This window comes from Penaeus monodon, chromosome 3, assembly GCF_015228065.2.
Source record: "Penaeus monodon isolate SGIC_2016 chromosome 3, NSTDA_Pmon_1, whole genome shotgun sequence".
Taxonomy (NCBI): domain Eukaryota; kingdom Metazoa; phylum Arthropoda; class Malacostraca; order Decapoda; family Penaeidae; genus Penaeus; species Penaeus monodon.
Window position 1 is genome coordinate 1,835,196 of NC_051388.1, and position 22,410 is coordinate 1,857,605.

General features: G+C 35.8%; 2 protein-coding genes across 4 annotated transcripts; one reads left to right on the forward strand and one right to left on the reverse strand.

The window, feature by feature from the left end:
* The first annotated feature begins 2,629 nt into the window (after positions 1-2,629).
* On the forward strand, positions 2,630-15,622 carry LOC119590090 (NEDD8-activating enzyme E1 catalytic subunit-like). Of its 2 annotated transcripts, none has more exons than XM_037938864.1 (10): positions 2,630-2,748; positions 6,178-6,329; positions 6,939-7,140; positions 8,064-8,211; positions 9,462-9,578; positions 10,012-10,195; positions 10,778-10,983; positions 13,545-13,649; positions 14,440-14,554; positions 15,269-15,622. In XM_037938864.1, the coding sequence occupies exons 2-10, from the start codon at positions 6,188-6,190 to the stop codon at positions 15,355-15,357; spliced, it is 1,308 nt and encodes a 435-aa protein (XP_037794792.1). In that variant the 5' UTR covers positions 2,630-2,748; positions 6,178-6,187; the 3' UTR covers positions 15,358-15,622. The 2 variants fall into 2 exon arrangements, with proteins under 2 accessions (XP_037794792.1, XP_037794785.1); XM_037938857.1 differs by lacking the exon at positions 2,630-2,748 and adding an exon at positions 4,477-4,587.
* LOC119590114 (ADP-ribosylation factor-like protein 6) lies at positions 15,618-22,361 on the reverse strand. 2 transcript variants are annotated; one of them, XM_037938894.1, is made up of 5 exons: positions 22,205-22,361; positions 20,258-20,336; positions 19,967-20,162; positions 18,482-18,654; positions 15,618-18,334 (listed from the first exon to the last, which is right to left on the reverse strand). In XM_037938894.1, exons 3-5 carry the CDS (start codon positions 20,142-20,144, stop codon positions 18,110-18,112), a joined length of 576 nt encoding a protein of 191 aa, XP_037794822.1. In that variant the 5' UTR covers positions 20,145-20,162; positions 20,258-20,336; positions 22,205-22,361; the 3' UTR covers positions 15,618-18,109. The 2 variants fall into 2 exon arrangements, with proteins under 2 accessions (XP_037794822.1, XP_037794814.1); XM_037938886.1 differs by having other exon boundaries at positions 19,967-20,336; positions 22,208-22,361.
* Between the last annotated feature and the right edge of the window lie 49 nt (positions 22,362-22,410).

A 22,410-nucleotide genomic window follows, 5' to 3' on the forward strand; every position in this document is an offset into this window, starting at 1 on the left:
TACATTTGTTTTATGTTAAAGCCAAATCACTAATCCAATGATGGACGAAAAAACGAAATCTATGACAAATATCCATTATGCTTGTTTGCATGGGTGGAACTCTTTTCAAGAAGTTCACGTTGATTTAGTTGATCGTTTCCCTGGTTTTCTATTCTTCAGTTGAGAATCCACTCCCGTCACTCAAAAGATTAGAGCATAAAACATGTTTTTTTTTTGTGGCCGTTTACTGACTTGATGTTCAACTTTTTGCACGTCTTAATCCAGTAAATAATTTTCCCTCCTTGTGTCCATGTCACTGCTGTCTGCAACTCCATAAAGCATTAGACATCATCATTGTTAATCTTCCCTGTCCACTTTTCTTCTCCGTAAAAAAGGACACTGCACTCACGCGCCAGATATTTTCCCTTTTTCCAGCAGAAACAAATATGTTGGTCTGTAACGGTAACGAGTTATGAAATTTCTTTCTTACTCCCCTGATTAATGGAGAAGAAACGGACCTTTCAATATATTCACTACTTCAGTCCTATCCTCTCAGACTGTTGGTTAAAAATACCCAGACGGATATGTGGCATACACGTTAACAGCTCTCTTGGGCCAGCCACTATACTTCTGAGGATCAAATGTTTACATGTGTTACCTATAATATCAAATTTGAAGGTACGCGCCGCTAAAAGTGTTCTTAGATCAATTGCTCGAAAATATACATTATTCAAATGTTTGGTTAATTTTCATCATTTATCTATCAAAATCGAAGTTATTAATGTAGTGCAATAACGTGTTCAAACCCATGTTCAAGTTCTTGGTGAAAGTTTAAATTCACAGAACGTGTGATTAACTCACGTTCGAGCAACTGTAAGAACACATCTGAACGCCCATATCCTCATCTCCCCCACTCAACCGACGAATACCATTAACGCCTTTGTCGCATCGAAGTTCACTCTGTGCCTATTTGTTTCCATGTTAGTTTTTCTTTCTTTCTTTCTTTCTCTCTCTCTCTCTCTCTCTCTCTCTCTCTCTCTCTCTCTCTCTCTCTCTCTCTCTCTCTCTCTCTCTCTCTCTCTCTCTCTCTCTCTCTCTCTCTCTCTCTCTCTCTCTCTCTCTCTCTCTGCTGGTTCTTCAGCAGTCAAAACTAAGTCTTCGGCAAAAAAACAGCTTGGCATCAGAACTGAAACCTCTGAACAGAGTTTATACAAATAATAGATGGAAGGGGGCTATGAAGTAAAGCCTGACACGCGACGCACGCACACGCACACGCACGCTCACACGCACACACACACACACACACACACACACACACACACACACACACACACACACACACACACACACACACACACACACACACACACACACACACACACACACACACGCACACGCACACGCACACGCACATACACACACACATACTGCAGATGCATTCCCCCTATTTCCCTTTGACTTTACTCCATTGTTTATTACTTCCTACTTACACAAGATTGTCCTCCAACTTGTTCAATAATCACAACACTTCTCGGGGTGGGGGCTGGGGGGGGGGGTCAAGCTAACGTGTTTTACAAATTCAAAGCAAAGAGCTTTCATCTGTACTAGATTTTTTTTTTTTTTTTTTTTTTTATAACTTTGTTGCAAAATAAAGATGACATCCAGTAAGTCGTATCCGCTGGCAAAGGTTTGCTTATTGGTAATTACAACACGGGGCTACCCAAAGGTGTCAATCGATAACAAAACGGGAAACAAATGGTTATAGACTATTAATACCGGTAGATAAATTATAACATGTTACTGAAACCATTAAAATTCCACCATCAACAGTAGAGTACAAAATCCTGTAAATAAGAGTCTGACGTAATGCAAACAATTTTTAAAAAGTACACTTGGAACATAGTGAAAATACACTTTTACAAACCATATGGGCACAAATTTCATTTAAAGGCTGTCTACATAGCATAGGTAAGGTAAATTTGCATAGGTAATCCTGAGTGACCACCTTAAACGGATTATCTCGAAAATAGGTTTAAAAATGATAATATTAAAAATTCTTTTGTCTTCGATATCAGTTATATGAAAGGCCTAAAATTTTACTGTTACACAAAACAATCTGAATATATTCAAGTAAACTATTATAAAAATTATTCTGAAATAATATGCGCCCACAAAAATAAATGAGCGAATTCGACATAAAAAGCCTAAATATACAGTACACAATAGCCTACTATTTACAATTTACAATTTTTTTTTCTTTTTTTTTCCATTCTTGACTACCATTCTGCAGTTTATTGTGATTTTGTTTTTTTCTATCAACCATTTCTTTTTCTTTTCCCGATTGCCGTTCTACAGTGTACATTTATTTTTTTCATCATTCATTTACTTTTTCTGTTTCTTTGTCCTTTCCCAGCAGCACCGACGTGGTCAAGCAGACATACGGTTCAGAATGTGGAGTCTAGAGTGAATGCCGCTAACCCACAACCCAAATAAAATTTCTCCTTTCGATTGGTGAGCGATGATTATCAAATAAACCATGACAATTCTAACACACAAATATGCACATACAGGTGAAAACGCATTGCTGAGACTGCACCATTCATCGAGGTATACTTCTTCGCATACAAGGCAAGGTGCGGGCTTTCGTGACACATCAGAGACTACCTGTTGAGGCACTACAGACAAATGGTTAATTCACAACAGATCGTGCAATGCACTCATAGTCCTCGTCGGTAGGTCGGTTCTCGGCCGTCAAAGAATTAACACCAGGTATAAATTCAGGTCCTGAACCGTCTTTAAAATCTAGTGGTTGGATTTCTAGCTTCTTTCCTGTGAAATTTCGAGTGAGGTGGGGCTGTTAGGGTTCCGACGCGGACATATGTACAGTTAACAGGACCATGTGTTTTGTCAATGCCTGTGCTGTGAGACTGGCGTAAAACTGTTAGTACGATCAACTCAGTTTACTGGGACACTTGGCACGACTCCCTTCAGGGTGGAGGAGGCCCGTGGCATTGCCAGGAAAATTGTGACCTGGGCATAACGATCAAATCTGTTGTGCGGAAATTGAGAGTCAATGTCCCTGCCTAATAAACCGCCAAACGACCCTCTCGTGGCTGGAAAGGATGGGTGGTTGCGGCAATGCACCCTCATCGAGTGACTGATTTATTTTATTAGAAAGCTGAAACTTTTTTTCCCGAGCAATATGCATAGTAGGTACAACTACACTGCTTGTTTATTCTTAAAAAAAAAAAAAAAAAAAGAAAAAAAAATCATTGCCTACCACTTTTCGTTCCCTTGCTTGTTGATCGTTCCAGCCGGAAAATTATGACTAAAGATTAATTATCCGTGAATAATGGGATATGCGTGAAAATGACGGTAGACTGTAAATACCTCTGATTTATTTATTTATTTGTTTGTTTATTATTATTATTATTATTATTATTATTATTATTATTATTATTTTTTTTTTTTTTTAAGTGGATGTGATTAAAAACGTCTAACAGTCATATTATCGTAGTGACTTGAATATTAATATGTTGATAATTTTATGCAAGGGCTGCACTGGTGCTCCGTAAATTTGCAGTGTTAGATTAACTTCCTCTCTCTCTCTCTCTCTCTCTCTCTCTCTCTCTCTCTCTCTCTCTCTCTCTCTCTCTCTCTCTCTCTCTCTCTCTCTCTCTCTCTCTCTCCCTCCCTCCCTCCCTCTCTTCTCTCTCATCTCTCTCTCTCCTCTCTCTCTCCTCTCCTCTCTCTCTCCTCTCTTCTTCCTCTCTCTCTCTCTCTCTCTCTCTCTCTCTCTCTCTCTCTCTCCTCTCTCTCTCTCTCTCTCTCTCTCTCTCTTCTCTCTCTCTCTCTCTCCCTCTCTCTCTCTCTCTCTCTCCTCTCTCCTCTCTTTCCTCTCTCTCTCTTCCTCTCTCTCTCTCTCTCTCTCTCTCTCTCTCTCTCACACACACACACCACACACACTATCTCCTCCTCTCTCTCTCTCTCTTTCTCACTCTCTTTCTCACTCTCTCTCTCCCACTCTCTCTCACTATCTCTCTCTCTCTCTCTCTCTCTCTCTCTCTCTTTCTCTCTCTCTCTCTCTCTCTCTCTCTCTCTCTCTCTCTCTCTCTCTCTCTCTCTCTCTCTCTCTCTCTCTCTCTCTCTCTCTCTCTCTCTCTCACACACACACACACACACACACACACACACACACACACACACACACACACACACACACACACACACACACACACACACACACACACACACACACACACACACACACACACACACACACACACACACACCACACACACACACACAAGACATAATAATAAACGGATCAGGCAAACGACGTTTCTTCCCCTACTCTTTAATACCAAATAATAAAAACAAGAGAAAGTGAAAAAAAACATAAAAAATCTTAACAAATAGTAATGATAAACAGCAATTAACAGAAATTAATACACGAACAGCCTTTATACGGATCCGTGCATCCGGTATCCGCGCATTCACCTTACGCGAACGCAGGTAAAGGGGAAATCGCAGACAATAACAACTTGACTCGAGCGGCTTTTCTTGGAGGAAATTTTCCTCGTAGATTTCTGATTTTGAGTATTAAAGGTCAGTTATTTTGTTATTTAAAGATGGTTTTTGTAATGATATGAACGCAGAGGAGTGCAGGTTAAGGTTGGTTGTCATTTAATGGTTGTAATTTGTGTTAAATGTGGAGGTATGTGGCCGAGTTGACAGACGGAATGATGTGGTTTTCTGGAATAATAATTTTTGTGTATTTTATTTATTTTTTTGTTCGGTTGGTTTATTTGCTTTTTGTTTTTGTATTCATTCATGTGTTTCCAGCTCTGTGTTTTTTTCTTATTGTATGAAATGTATTTCCTTTTGTAGTTATAATTATGTAGTTGTACAAATGACCATATATTGTTGACAAAGTTCAAATTTTGATAAATCATTTAAGTCATCAATTAAAGTATAGAAGACCAATAATGTAATATATTTTAAAATAAATTACTTATATTAATTCTATATGGTGTATTTAACTACAGGAAAGTGAAGAAAATGAGTGCAGTCCCATAGTATGCCTGTAATAAGCATTTAAATATTAAAGGGCAACTGAACTTTTCTACGTTCTACAGTGTTTACTTTCCATGTCAAGTACGACACTGAATGCATAACTCATTACTGTGAAGCCCCTGGGTCTTTCGTTCATACTGCAGTCTTTGTGGAAGATTGTGTTAAAGATGGGGTTCATTTGGTCTCTTGTTTGATTTTGAGATGTAGTGTCTAATCTTTGCGGTTCTGTTGTAAAAGTTTATCAAATTGTTTATCGCTTGACAACAAATAAAACATTAGTGTAAGCAGAGGGTATGTGCACTTTGCTTAGATTTGTGATTTAACTTTTTATTTAGATTTAAATGTTGAATACTGGGGACATCTCATTTATTTGCTTAAATTATTGCAAAACTAACTAACTTCCCTCTTCCTAAGATCTCTGCTATCCTTTTGACAGTCTTATAATTAATTTATTAATTTGTATCAGTAGAAGTTATAATATTTTTTCAAAATTGATAATAGGGAAATATGGCACATTTCCAGAATGGGACAGTAGAAAGGTACAGACACATACAGGGGAGCAACAGAGCTAGTGTAATAATTATGATTATAAGAATCAGTCTTGGTAAGTAAAGGGTAATATTGTAATTAAAGAATACCTGACATAGAGGCTGTTTCTGAGACACAGACCAGTAAACTTCTGCTGTGTATATTTTGGCAAGATAATGCTTATTGGTCTCCATGGGGATTTATTATTGAATAAAGAACAATATAAACTCAACAGGCCTTCTGCAAAATAATACATCGTGGAGGTTTATTATTTTATATAAGTTTGGAGTATGAAGTGTTGTTATTAGTGAAATTTGACTGAATTGGTAATTTTTCTGATAATTTTATAGTCTAGTAATGGCTTCATTTGCAGGTCTTTTGTGTTTCACAGACAGCAGAATACATTTCACCAAAACACTACTTCCAGGAAGACTAGCCTATTTTTTATTACAATTTCCTTTTGATAAATATACATCATGATTGCATCTAACCTCCTACATTTATTTTCATTTATTGTGATACACCATATGATCTGATGTCATTCAGAATCATGTCTGTAGATAGATATTTTTATTTATTTTTTTATTCCATCAGTGTTGAGAACATGACAGCCATAGATTGGGGAGAGAGATGGAGTGAAGTGAGGAAGTTGCTGGAGAGGCCTGGCCCTTTCACCCATCCAGACTTTGAACCTTCACCAGAGACCCTGAAAATGCTGCAGGAAAACATTAAAGTCTTGGTTATCGGTAAGAAGTGATGGTCTATCGTGGTTTAAAAATTCTATAAAATGTACTAAGTTTATCTTTTTCCCTAGGCTTAATTCCATGTTGGCTGGCATAATGCTATGAATATTTATAGGAGGGTGGGTCATGTTTCCTGCCTTATTTTGAATAATCATATTGAAACTATGCTGATATATACCTGCTGTAAGTAAGCAACCCATGTTGTTCATGCACACTCCATGATATTGACCTTTTGTGCCTGCTCTCCATCACTACGGCTGGCAGACCCCATGACTGTGCTAGGAGTATTATGTGCTGCCCAGAACTTAGTTAAGATTAAATATAAAAACATAACCTTAGTACCCTGTATTAATAAAATTATAATTTTTGAGATACTGTATTTTCCCTAAAATTTGCCAGCTTGTTGAGGTATGCTACTTGACTTTAGCATGCAGCAGAGGGGTTTAGAGATGTAGAATAAGAGAATGTGTGTGCCTTTGTATAATTGTCTGCATACATATACATTCATATATTATAATGTATCAACATTTTGTCTGAATTTTTATTTTATACTAAGTTATCACCATTATGCATTATTTTGATTTTAAAACACAGGTTGTTATTCTATTGCAGGAGCTGGTGGATTGGGCTGTGAGCTGCTGAAGGATCTTGCACTTATGGGCTTTACAGACCTTCATGTAATTGACATGGATACCATAGACCTGTCAAACTTAAATCGCCAGTTCCTCTTCCGGAAGAAGGATATTGGCAGACCAAAGGCAGATGTTGCAGCAGAATTTATCAATCAGCGTATACAGGGTTGTCGGGTGACTCCGTATCCTTTTACTAATTGCTTCCAAGTGATTTTAAGATTTTATTGGTAGATATTGAAAAGCTTTGTACAGGACAGTAGATTTGGAAATGCTAATATAGGTGTTTTTAAAGCTGGAGAGAATAGCAAATAGGTAGTAATGCTTATTCAGACTTAGGGTATAATACAGTTATACCCTATAAAACTACTGAGGCATTACATTGCCCAGTATACCAGGCAGGCTTCTTGCTCACATCCTTTTGAGGCACCAGAGGCTAGAGCATTCCAGTTTCACTCCTGGGAAGTCCACAGTATCCTAGCACTTTGAGTCATTGTAGAGCACTGTTTAGATGCATTTAGCAATGAAGCAAAACCCTTGGGTTTTTGGGTCTCCTGGACCAATCAGTTGCACAGAGCTTTATGTACCTTGGTAGTGTATTCCATGACTTGGGTGTCAGACCAGGAAGTCAGTAAATGGATTGTTATGACAGCAGGTGCCATAAACTCTCTCAACAGAGTATTTAGAGATGTTGATACCTATGCAAATTGACCAAGCTACACATCGTCAGGGCCCTGATACTGCCATTTCTGCTCTATGGAAGTGAAACCTGGATCCTATCCTGTGTTCCTGGAATCTCATCTTGATGCCTTTTGTAACTGGTCCTTTTGCTGGCTAATGATAATTCAGCTGGCAGTACCATGTGTTCAATCAACAGTTACACCATGAGACTGGTATAGAATCTGTTACTTGCACAATCTGGGACCACCAAGCTAGGGTATATGAGTGCCTGGCTTGTTTCCAGAGGACAGTCCTGCCCACCAGGTTGTTGTCACCCTTGGTGGAGGGGGAAAAGTAGATCAATTACAGTAAAATAGGTTAATGTTTTGCTTTTATGTAGTTCCATGTAAAGAGAAATCAGCATTGTCCTTAACCAAAGCCGAAACAGCTACTACAATAAAATCCAGGATTTTGATGACGATTTCTACCGAGGTTTCCATCTGGTGGTTTGTGGCTTAGACTCCATTGTTGCTCGCAGATGGATTAATGGAATGCTTCTCTCCCTCCTGTGTTATGAAGATGGAATGCTTGACCAGGTATATTGTAGTGAATTATTTTCATAAGTAGTTTTTGTATTGTGTCTGTTGTCATTCGGTTATTGACCAAAGAAGTATTTTGATATTGTTAAAGTTTATATGACGTAGTTGAATGTGATCTTGACTTTTAAATTATATATGTAAAAGAATGTGTGTTAATGAAAACTATCTATGATATCTTAACCCATAATTGACGGGTAGCATTCATAGAGGCCGGGGCCTCGCTGCCGGGGGCTTATATCGTCGCCCGAGCATGCGCGACCACTTTATGCCAATACCAGCATCCCATGCCGTTTTCTTCGTAATACTTCGAAGATATGTTGTATTTTCAATTTTCATTATTTTTTACAGTCTCTACTTGCCAAACTTCCTGTAAATCGAAACTGAAGGGTATTTTTTTGTTTTATATAGAAATCCATAGTTTGACATTATTCGGTCCCTTAGCCCCGAATAAAATAAGCAGTGTGTGGCATCATGGAGTTGAATTGCGGTTTGTTGCATTTTTTTTGTTTTTTGGGATGGTAAAAATGAGAAAGTGTTAGAACCACTTAAATCACACTTTAAACTGGCAAAAAAATAATCTTTGCCGTGATTGAAACAAAAAAAAACTCATGGCTGTCCATGGCATACTCTATGGCATGTGCGTACGTGCCCCCGGCAGATGGTCCCGACATGTCATGGCATGTACGTACATGCCACCCGTTGGCAATGGGTTAATAAGTAAACAGTTTATGGTTTGACTTAAAAAGAAGAAAAAAGTACAGTATATGTCACATTGATTACCTAATGTAGTGGTATGGCATTTTAGGGATCACTTAATGTAATTATATTTGTAATTGTTTAATTTCTTCAGGTAAGTGAAATTTTCATCCCTTGATGTTATGCCATCATATTCAGTATTGCAAGTTTAAAAATTACATGTAATTGCTGTGATTTAAGAAACAGATAATAGGCTATTAAATAAAATGATGGCAAAGTAACTTTCAATGAAGCATTATATTTAACTTTACAGATTTTTTAATATGTTCTTTAGTTGCACTATCAAACTATACTGCACAGAAAAGTAGAGGTTTTTATGGTAATTCAGTTTTGTAACGGTGTTTGGCCATTATATTTTATCAATACATAACAGAAACCAGTTTTTCGCTGGTTTACAAAGTAGTAAAAATCATTATATATTTTTATGAATCATATTTGGTTAGATGTCTTTTTTCCTATTACAAATTACAAGTCATTAATTACTTCCTCAGAGTTCTGTGATTCCAATTATCGATGGTGGAACAGAAGGATTTAAGGGTAATGCACGTGTTATCCTGCCGGGGCTGACATCCTGCATTGAGTGTACACTGGATTTATTTCCTCCACAAGTAAGTATTGAGTATTCAGTACTTTGATATGGTATTCAGTATATTGATAAAAGCTGTGGTTGTGGTAATTTTGGCATATGGATTAGAAATTAGGACAGTTTTCTGATTTTAATGTTTTGCATTGGTGTCTGTGAAGTGTTAGTTGTTAGTTTGTCATGGTGAAAAGAAATAAAAATGTGGTGCGAGTACCAGAGTTACAATAATATTAGCATTTAGATATATAACTTACTATGATGTTAGCAAATCATTACTGAAGACAGTAATGGTAACAACCAGTTATATGACCACATAGTTTTGCTATCATGAAAAAGAAATTATTATGATTTTCCTGTTCTAATTTATTGGTAATCGTAGTGTGTGTTAAGATTAAGCAAGAAAACTCAGCTGAAAGCATTTGAAGTAAGGCACTCATACCATACCATTTAACACACAGGTGAATTTCCCACTATGCACAATAGCCCACACACCACGCCTCCCGGAACATTGTATTGAATATGTCCGCATTCTGCTCTGGCCAAAGGAGAACCCATTTGGTGAAGATGTAGCCATTGATGGTGATGATCCACAACACATTAACTGGATTTATGAGAAGGCACAGAAGAGGGGAGCTGAATATGGTATGTACCATGGTATAGTTTCATCTCACTAGTAGTCTTTTGTTTCATCAGGAGCAGTAGTGTTTTTTTGTTGATAATGAGGGACTAATGAATTGCTTAAATTATGTTCCAGCATGAATACAGTGAAAGAAGGAATAACATACTGTTAATTATGTATTGTCTGAAAAAAGTGTTCATTCATATGAGTGTTTAGAAAGCTGTCTCTTTTTATATATAATATATAATATATATATATATATATATATATATTATATATATATATATATATATATATATATATATATATATATATATGTAAGACTATATGCCACAAAAATAATTTAGTGTAGAATAGCATATGCAATTGATTGTTAATATTAAAACTATGACATGTAATATATACATGGTATTAGGGTCAACTGAAGCTTCATTTTTTTCTGAGTTTCCTTGTGAAAGGAGAGTATGTTAACATGTATATTGAGTGATGTTTGGAATGTAAACAGAAGATAAAACTAAGAAAATTAAGTCTCGGTCTTTATTACATATTATAATAGCATTGCCACACAAAGAATCAAAATATTTATTAAAGCATTTCAATTACAGGTATAAGTGGTGTCACTTACAGGCTAACCCAGGGTGTAGTAAAGAGAATAATACCTGCTGTAGCCTCAACAAATGCAGTGATCGCAGCAGCGTGTGCATCTGAAGTGTTCAAGCTGGCTACATCGGCCTGCACTCCCATGAATAATTATTGTGTATTTAATGATATTGATGGCATCTATACTTATACGTATGAACATGAAAAGAAGGTATGTGATGAAAGTTTAATGTCAGGCTGACTCGCGTGTTTCTTGTAGAATTTATTGTAGTTGGTAGTTTTTTGTGTATATGCTCTTGTTGGACAATGCCTCCAGTATATTTGCACATGTGAAAACACAAACACACTCTCTCTCACTCTCTCTCTCACTCTCTCTCTCACTCTCTCTCTCACTCTCTCTCTCACTCTCTCTCTCACTCTCTCTCTCACTCTCTCTCTCACTCTCTCTCTCCTCTCTCTGTCTCTCTCTGTCTCTCTCTGTCTCTCTCTGTCTCTCTGTCTCTCTGTCTCTCTGTCTCTCTGGCTCTCTCTCTGTCTCCGTCTCCGTCTCCGTCTCCGTCTCCGTCTCCGTCTCCGTCTCTGTCTCTGTTTTCTTTCTTGTCTCTGTCTCTGTCTTTGTTTTTTCTCCTCTCTCTCCTCTCTCCTCTCTATCTCTCTCTTCTCTCTCTTCTCTCTCTCTCTCTCTCTCTCTCCCTCTCTCTTCTCTCTCTCTCTCTTGTCTCTCTCTCTCTCTGTCTCCTTCTCCTCTCTGCTCTCTCTCTCTCTCTCTCTCTCTCTCTCTCTCTCTCTCTTCTCTCTTCTCTCTCTTCTCCTCTCTCTCTCTCTCTCTCTCTTCTCCTCTCTCTCTCTCTCCTCTCTGTCTCCTCTCTCTCTCTCTCCTCTCTGTTCCTCTCTTCTCTTCTCTGTCTCTGTCTCTGTCTCTCTCTCTCTCTCTTCTTCTCTGTCTCTTCCTCTTTCCTCTCTCTCTCTCTCTCTCTCTCTCTCTCCTCTCTCACTACCCACAGACACTCACTACACACCAGACACTCACATCACACACAGACACTCATACCACACACAGACACCACACACACACAGAACAACACCACACCACACACACACACACACACCACACACACATCACACACACAACACCCACACACCACACACACACCCACCACACACATCACATCACACACACACACACCCACACACCACACACACACACACACACACACACCACACACACCCACACACACACACACACACCCACACACACGACACACACACACAACACACACCACACACACACACACACACACACACCACACACACACACACACACACACACACACACTACCACACACACACACACACCACACACACACACACACACCACACAGAAGCACACACACTCACTCTCTCTCTCTCTCTCTCTCTCTCTCTCTCTTCTCTCATCTCCTCTCTCAGTCTCTCCTCTCTCTCTCTCTCTCCATAAATTATATATATATATATATAATATATATATATACTATATAAATCATATAAAATATTAAAACACACACACACACACACACACACACATAGACACACACACACACACATCAATCACACACACACACACACACACACACACACACTCACTCACTCACTCACTCACCACTCACTCACACACACACTCACTCACTCACTCACTCACTCACTCACTCACCTCACTCACTCACTCACATACACACCACACCCACAGACCACACCACACACAGACACACACACACACAGAAGCACACACACACCACACAGAAGCACACACACACCACACAGAAGCACACACACACCACACAGAAGCACACACACACCACACAGAAGCAACACACACAACCAACACAAGCACACACACAAACACACACACACACACACACAACACACACACACACACACACACACACAACACACACACACACCACACACACACACACACAACACACACCACACACACACACACACACACACACACACACACACACACACACACACACACACACACACACACACACACACTACACACACACACACACACACCCACACACACCACCACCACACACCACACACACACACCACACACACACCACACACACACACACACACACACACACACACACACACACACACAACCACTCAGATGCACACACACCACACAGACACACACACACCACACAGACACACACACCACACAACCACACAGACACACACAGACCACACGGACACACACCGACTCTCTCTCTCTCTCTCTCTCTCTCTCTCTCTCTCTCTCTCTCTCTCTCTCTCTCTCTCTCTCTCTCTCTCTCTCTCTCTCTCTCTCTCTCTCTCTCTCTCTCTCTCTCTCCGAATACCAGTATAACTACCCTCTGCTCACCATTGTACTAAGGATCACAGCCTTTTACACTCTCTGTCTCTCTCTGTCTCTGTCTCTGTCTCTGTCTCTGTCTCTCTCTGTCTTTGTCTTTGTCTTTGTCTGTCTCTGTCTCTGTCTCTGTCTCTGTCTCTCTCTCTCTCTCTCTCTCTCTCTCTCTCTCTCTCTCTCTCTCTCTCTCTCTCTCTCTCATTCACTCTCTCACTCATTCACTCTCTCACTCACTCACTCACTCACTCACTCACTCACTCACTCACTCACTCACTCACTCACTCACTCACTCACTCACTCACTCACTCACTCACTCACTCACTCACTCACTCTCTCTCTCTCTCTCTCTTAATTGTTTATCTTACTTATTATTTTCTCTTTTGCATCCTCAGGAAGAGTGCATGGCTTGCAGTCAAGTACCTCAGAACCTTGAAGTGAGGTTGACGGACAAGTTGAAAGACATCATCACTATGCTCACGGAGTCATTCAAATTTCAGGTAGGGTTTTGTATGTGAAGTTGCCCATTTTATGAATGGTACAAGATGTTTTGTAGACTTAAAATTCATATTGGGAAATAGTAGAGTCTTGGGTTAAATGTATAAGTGTATAGTTTTTTCCTCTATATTATTTTTGAGTCATGTCATAAAATATTTCCTTTTTAAATTCTACCATTGCCAAAAAATATGTGTGGTTAGGATTAGTAACAAATCCACTCATATATCATAGTTCACTTTTGTTATCTTTACAGGAAGAAGTAGCATTGTAGAATGAAGGAATGATATTATTTTTTTAATGATATTATATTTCAAAGTATTAATTCAATGCCTCTGGGAAAACTAAAGTCATGAAATGCTTTAAATCTAGTGGTTGTGGAAACTTGTTGTCATATACTATGTGTGGGCAACTGGTGCTCATGGGCTCAAATCCTGGTTTGTGGATTTGATATGAACATTTATGGTTATAATATGAAGCCTTAGTGGCCTAAATTCCTGCAAAAGCACTCAGCTACAAAGTTCACATGATAAAAGGGTTATAAACTGTGATTTTACTGCAGTAATGATGACTGTGACTCTCAGCATGGCATGATGTATATGCCAATCAGAGGCAACGAGTTAAGATTGAAAGCTCACTAGTATTTATGAAGGTTTCCAGCAATCTAAATTTGCATTTCTCTTTTTCCCAGAGTCCCAAACCCCAATGTACTCTTGCAGCAATTTCATGTGCTTATTCTGTAATTGAGTTTTAGTTTATCATGTCACTTGTAAAGCCGTTCCAATTGAATTATAGATGAAAAGTCCAGGGCTCCAAGCAATGGTTGATGGAAGGACAAAATCACTGTATCTACATTCTCCTGCATCAATTGAAGAAAAGTTAAGACCTAACTTGAAGAAGACCATTGAAGGTATGGTATCACTGGCTCTGCTGTAGAGTATAATTTTTTTTCTAGCTGAAAGTCAGGGTAAGTTCAATATAAACTGAGAAATATGATGATTATTGGCTGTTAAAATATTGTGTAGTGAAAAATGGCAGAGTAATACCTTAGAGTTCAAGAGGGAAACCATTTTGGCATTTCAAAGTATGTCAGTCTTTTTGTGTTACACTTGTAAGTTAAGCCAAAAGTAGCCAAATTGTCCATGTGTAGGATTTTTAAAAATCATTACAAAAACACTTAATTACTAACAGGTAGTAGTTGGTAAAGGCTCTTTTATATGGTATTCTTCTAATTAATACATTACATACAATCAAATGATAAACTTTGTTCATTAGATCAACTAAGTCAACTGTGTACTTTTCGTACACAGTAGTGTGCCAAAAAATCCATTACAGTCAGCCACATTATTAGTAGTTAAAAGAGAAACAGAATCTTTCACTGTATACTGTGAATACAAGTTGACTATTAGACTGCCTAACAAGAACATTAGATTTTGTGTTCTTGTGGTAAGAAAACCCAATGCATTTGCCTCTGTGAGTTATGTATGACTTGCCTTCTGATACTGATATCTCTAGTATACTGTACTACATAAGGTACAGGCTGTTATAATAGTCTCTTGTATGTAAGATTTAAATTACATATATATAAAAAAAAAAAAATTTTTTTTTTTTTTTTTAATTGCAGAGTTGGGCCTGGCTGATGGAATGGAAATTGCAGTGGCAGATGTTACTAGTCCAACCACAATACTTTTCAAGTTGAAGATAATAGAGTAGATATGTCTATTAAGTAGTTAATAGCATTTTAAATGTTCACACTTGCTTTTGAAATTTTATGGAATTATTTTCTGTGAGAGGCCTTCAGCATAGATGTGTCATTTATTTTTAATTTAGATTATGGAAGACTTAATATAATTTTTTTTTGTCGTATCTGATATAAAATTCTATTAAAAAAACTAATTTGTTTGTCACAGAGAAAACAAGGCTTAGTACAGTATATGTAATGAACAATATAACACTTGAATAAAACTACCTACTTATACTGAAGTTTTTATTGTGCAAGCTGAAAATACATGAAAATACTAAATAAAAATAGATCTTTCTAATAAACCTCTTTACCATTGGTATAATGGACGGTTATGGACGGACTCAATTACACCATTAGAAAGCACAGACAGAAAAGAAAAATGGTTAAATAACAACTACATATCTGTTTACATTATGCGATGAAATGACAGCCAGGAATGTGTGTTTGCATAAAATGGAACAGAAAAATGAATAAAAGCAAAATAAATTGTATAATTTGCTTTAAATACACTAAAATTATTGAACACACCATGAGGTACTTTTACTGTTACATTTCAAAACACAACATTTACAATGTACCTGTAAGCTTAAAAATTCATAAGGATTATACTGAACCATGTGACCCATTGGTGCCAGATAGATGTACTCTCCACAGTAGTTTTGTTTTGTGAATGTTTTTTTAAACATAGATGACTCTACAAGTGCTCAGTCACCAAGCAATTCATTAGTAAACTCTATGTGATCTCAACTGAGGGAAAAATATTTTCCTAATGGTTTTAATAAATACTGTTACTATTAATATTATTGACATTATGATTATCATAATGTTATTCAAATATGTATAACAATTAAAACGTAAACAGCTTTTCTGAAAATCACAGAAAGGGGTAAACAGATGCAACTGGTAAGACTTGTAATTGACTACTTGGTAACTAAGCTTTTGTGGAACCATTTATATGTAAACAAAATTAATCCACTAAAATGACAGTGGTCATGACATGTACATACATGCTATCCTGAAATGAATGGGTTAAATTGTTTTGCAAACAGTAACAGAAATATATTTATTCAAAGGGCAATTCCTTTTTTTAATGAATGGTACAAATGCCACTATAGTTACCTGAGACTGAAGCAATCAGTTTATATAGTTCAAATACCAATTGACAAGATTACAGGTACACAGAAAACAATGATAAGACCATCCTAATGTGTGATACACCTAGAATTTTTTTTTAAATAATTAATTTATATTGGATTGATCATTATTACTTAATCTGCATTTGGCAATATGGGAAAGAAATAATTGCCTGTACATGTATGTATTTGTTTTTAAGATAAAATGTCATTCTTTCCATCTTTTTTTTCCATTTACAAATAGTTACTGGCTGCAACTTTTCCCTTATGTTATGCCTTTTCCTGTAACACTTCATCCAGCAAAACCAAAGAGATACTTCATTTTAGTGTAGCCACCAAAGAAGTCTCAGCGAACAACAAGATAAAGATTACAAAAGAACTTTGACCTTTTGCAGTTGATAGCTTTACACAAAAGAAATAAAAGTGACTAGAACATTAATACACTCATGTTGCAATGTGGACCTGCTGCAAGTCCAAGTTAGCTTTGCATACATTATATTTCTAAGGAATGTGTACTTGTCTGGTTACAACGGAGATCTTCAAGTACAAATTGTGTGCTACGAAAAGAAAGAAAGAAAGAAAAAAAGGAGCAGTAATTATTGTATGAGTAGCCATACAAAAATCTGAAACATATATAATGATGCATATATCATTATAAAAAAGAAAAGTAAACACTGTCTATCCTTATAAAACCTCAATTATTTGTTCAATAGCAACGATGAAGAATAAAACTGTCACTAACAGTGCAAGGGACAGACATACACATTTTCCTCTTGGTACCAATTTTCCTTGTATGCAAGATCTAAAAGTAATGAAAATATCATAATAAATGAAGAAAAGTATAGATTTGTGCAATAAATGCAAGCATCTGCATGTACTATAAGCAATAGTATTATAAAAACCTGTTACTTTACAAAATTCATATGATCAACTCAATTATGAAACACTGCTGAGGACCTTATCAGAACTTTGAATAATCATTCAGTCGAGCAAAACGAAAAAGAATGAAACATATAAATCAATGTATTACTGCTCTGTAGTATTACTGCTCGATAGTAATATCTCTATTTCAAATGCTGACTAGATGCATAAGAGCACTCAAAATTTTCTTATCACAGCACTGACTAGTTTTGAAGAGTCTAACTCCAACATTTACCTTCTTCTAGGACTTTACGCTTAGTGAAATCAGGATTAGTCGGAATGCAATGCATGAAATGGCCAAAGCGCAAGTAATTTTTTACCTTAATTTAGAGATTTACTAAATTCCACAGAATCGCTTTTCATTTACCTTAAGCAAAGCAATCAGATATTCCTATAGCTGATTTTAACTTGAACTCTGCTTTAACTATTATAAAACAGAAATGTTAAACTTAAAAAAAATTGAGGATTAATCTAATAAATTAATCAATAACATACTCTTAAAAAAACTTCTCATGGCAAAATTTCCTCTCAAAGTAACATTTTCTGTTACAGTTTTTAAAACATATAAATTTCTAATTCAAACTGTTACTCACAGACCATTTTCACATCAATACAAAAAATAATAAAATTCCATGAAAAAAAAGAAGAGCTGAAACTCATGCTTTATCTAACGGTTCATATTATTTCCAAAGTTCTCCTTGATTTGATTTGTCAACCATTCAACACCCTCATGAAGACCTTCTCCAGTAATGGCGTTTGAAGCAGTAATGTGCCAAGGCTTATCAGAGATGCGCTCTAGACCCAAGGCTGCCGAGACTTTCACACTACTCACAGCATCTCGCATGTCCATCTTGTTGGCAAAGAAAAGTATTGGTATCCTACGGTGACGGATCTGTGGGAATTCAAGATTGTGTCAAATACCTCATATTAGCAGAAGTATATGGAGAGAACAACTTGCAGTTTCTAAACCTCTACGATTGTTATTCATGTCCCTATCCTAAAGTTAGTCCATGTCCAAAGCTGAACTGCACACACAAACCTCCGCATGCTGAAGCAACATGTCGAGCTCATCCTTGGCGACAACTAGCCTCAGCTTGTCACTGGAATCCACCACAAATATGACACCTTGACAGTCATGGTAGTAATGTTCCCACAGACTCCTGTAGCGTCCTTGACCTGACATATCAAATGCTGTGAAACCCACATTTTTTGCTGGAAAAAGAGAACAATCAGCTCAAAATATATCACAATGAACAAACACAAAGAAACACTTACTGCACTGACTGAGTCTTGACATCGCTTACTTCCAACAGACTCTAAATGATAAAAAGTTGGTCTTAATGTCTCTTTATTTGTTTGCATGACCCTAGAAGCTATTGGTTCTGTTATCTACAACAAAAGCTACTTTGACTGTTTAGTTCTACTTGTCTCATACAATTTCTCTGTATAGATAAATCTGAAGATGAATAAAGTTTACAAACAAGCAGGGCTGTCAGCTTTATACTTGTCATAAAATAGTTTATTTGCAATGAATGATATTTACAGTTAGACTGTTGGCAAAACCTACATACTGCTATTACTAATCATAGAACTAGTTTGCATGTTTCAAAAATAGTTCTTAAAAGTATATATTACAAATTCCTTTTTATTATTGTCTTACAGAACTTGAGAGGATATCATAAATAATTCTTAGATAATTAACACTTATTTTTTTTACTGTGGACATAAAACTAAAAAGACAAGTTTGTGTGCTTCCCTGTGCTGTACTTTTTTTTTTACAAAATATGAAAAACTGAATATTATTTGTTTGATTATTAAAAGAAAAACTTGCCACAATTAAATACAAAATTGCGATGAGAAATAAATAGACTCCATACTGGCAACATACTACTAGTCTTGTCTGGAAACTGTTTCAATTGAACGAGTTTTGTTTTACGAAGTTAACCATAAAAATCATAAATGTTAACTTCATATGCACTGTGCTTTAATGGGACTTGGCAACTGATAGGAGACTACTTTGGTCCATGATTTTTAAAATAAGTTTTCTTCTTTTTTTCTTTTAGATAAGATGTCTCATGTCTTTTTTTTTTTTATCTAATTATCAAAATGGTATTTTTCTGTTTATTTATCTATCTATCTATCTATCTATCTATCTATTTTTTTTTTATCAAAAGCATGTATATGCATATATATTCAGTCAGGTTCCATGCATGACTGCTACTTTCATGCAATACCAAACATTTCAAGGATTTAGGTATACCAACTGTCCCTTTGGCAACTTTACATGCAAGTTATATATATATAAATATATAAATATATATATATATATATATATATATATATATATATATATATATATATATATATATATATATATATATAAAATAAAATAAATAGATAAATAAATAAATCATGATTAATCTTACTAATAAAAAAATTCAAATAAGTCCCATCAAAATGAATCAAGAAATAAAAAAGAGGCAAGCTAACTTTTCTTTTTTCTATCACCGTGCATGAAACTTACTCTTGAACTTTTCCACATTGAACCCCACCGTAGGGACAATATCCGTCGTCTTCTGATCTTCTGTTTTGAAATGGTTCAGCATGGTTGATTTGCCTGAGTTATCCAGGCCAATGACCAATACACTAGCTTCACGTTTCTTAAGGCCAAGGAAAAACGCTAGCCTGTCGAACATTCCCATTGCACTGAATTCAGAGAGCTGTGTGAAGTTGACGGTCTGACAGGTTAAAGTATAATGAGTGGAGATTTTCTTGGATAGTATTCTTCACACTTAATTATAAAAGTTCTACTTACAGTATCTGATATCACATTAAATTTCTTTCTTTCTTTACAAATTGCCTTATTTCCTGTAGGTCACTAATTTTCTAAAAGCCTGTAAAGTCAAAGAAAGACAACATTAATCATCATTCAGTAAAAACTATAAGTAAATGTAAATGTAAAAAAAAAAAAAAAAAAAAAAAAAAAAAAAAAAAATATATATATATATATATATATATATATATATATATATATATATATATATGTATATGTATATGTATATGTATATGTATATTATGTGTATTATGTGTATGTGTATGTGTATGTGTATGGTGTATATATATGTATATATATGTATATATATGTATATATATGTATATATATGTATATATATATGCATATACATGTATATACATGTATTTACATGTATATACATGTATATACATGTATATACATGTATATACATTTATATATATGATATATATAATATATATATATATATATATATATATATTATATATGTATATATTATATATATATATATATATATATTATATATATATATGAATATATATTATATATATATATATATATATATATATATATATATATATATATATATATACATACACACATATGAACTGTATTCATAATGACAAATGTAGAAAAGGTATGAATGAGAGCAAATATCTTTACAATACAAGAGATGTATTTGACAGATTTCGATTATATTTTCATCAGAAATACAAACAAATCTCTTGCATTGTGAAGATATTCACTCTCATTCATACCTTCTCTACATATACACACACACACACACACACACACACACACACACACACACACATATATATATATATATATATATATATATATATATATATATATATATATATATATATATATATATATATATAAAGTATTTTGAAAAATAGTAAATGATTTTCCAATGACATTTAAGATTACCATGTGGTGCTAGTATCAGAGCAGATATTAGGATATGTTAAGTAAACGAATCAACATAATATTTTTTTTAGCAGTATATATATGTCATCGTCACTATCTTTACAATTCATGTTCACCAAGTGAGATCAGGTAGGTCTACTATTTGACTTCTGAAACTCAGATTCCATCAGCGTGACACCATTCCACCTAGCCTCAGCTAAGGACAGTTGAAATTGCTTTTGTGGAGCCATGTAAGTAGGGGAGAGAGAAAGAAAGAAAGAGAGAAAGAGAGTTAGAGTGAGAGAGAGAGAGAGAGAGAGAGAGAGAGAGAGAGAGAGAGAGAGAGAGAGAGAGAGAGAGAGAGAGAGAGAGAGAGAGAGAGAGAGAGAGAGAGAGAGAGAGAGAGAGAGAAAACTAAAATTACAATGGACAGACCTGACATTAACATATTGATAAAATAATGCATAAATCATCCTTAATATTTCATTATATTTGCAGTAAAGTCTTTATCATAATTACATTTTTGGCTTTACATAATTATATGCATCTCAGTATTCATATTTCCCCAATCTGATTAATCAATAAAGACAATGAAAATATGGTACATTCCCAGATATGACTCATAGTAAACAAGCTCCCTCAGTGTGGCCAGTTTCACTGTTTACACAGAAAGATGGCAAGAAATTTAAATCTATTTCAGATGCCAAAGTACAATGTTTTATTTCCCAAGTTTATCTCAAGGACACCAAAAATATGGATGAAAAGGTGGCTTCAAAAGTGGGAATCATAAACAACTATGTCGCTTTAGAAGTATATTTCAAATACTCTTTTTTATAATGTCTTTAAAATATATGGCATATGACGTACCATGAAAACAATTCAAGTCAATTACATGACTAACGAACTTATCTTAAATCAATGATCAACCACATTAATACGAATCGAGTCGAAACTAATTTACTACATGTGACCTAACTGCCCTATAGTTATGCAAAATTCACTCTTCTTTCCCCTACCACCAAAATCAAAAGAAAATACCACCAAACTGAAGAATCTGAGGTGAATAGTCCCGCAAAATAAGGTGGGGAGCGAGGACGGGCCTCTCCCTGCGTGCTTCGATGGCGTCTTCTGACATGTAAACAAACCCAGCTGGAGGGCGAGATCCGCGGGGCTAACACCTTTCCAAATCCTACAAAATGTTTAAAAACTCTTAACACCCCTTCTAAACTCTAACTATAAAACGA

Coding starts and splice junctions, on each gene's coding strand:
- LOC119590114 (XM_037938886.1), bottom strand. CDS start 20,144: ATGGGAATGTTCGACAGGCTAGCGTTTTTCCTTGGCCTTAAGAAACGT. Junction 18,655..19,966: donor CAATGTGGAAAAGTTCAAGA/GTAAGTTTCATG, acceptor CTCTTTTTCCAG/CAAAAAATGTGGGTTTCACA. Junction 18,335..18,481: donor TGTTGCTTCAGCATGCGGAG/GTTTGTGTGTGC, acceptor GAATTCCCACAG/ATCCGTCACCGTAGGATACC.
- LOC119590090 (XM_037938864.1), top strand. CDS start 6,188: ATGACAGCCATAGATTGGGGAGAGAGATGGAGTGAAGTGAGGAAGTTG. Junction 8,212..9,461: donor AAGATGGAATGCTTGACCAG/GTATATTGTAGT, acceptor TTACTTCCTCAG/AGTTCTGTGATTCCAATTAT. Junction 10,196..10,777: donor GAAGAGGGGAGCTGAATATG/GTATGTACCATG, acceptor TTTCAATTACAG/GTATAAGTGGTGTCACTTAC.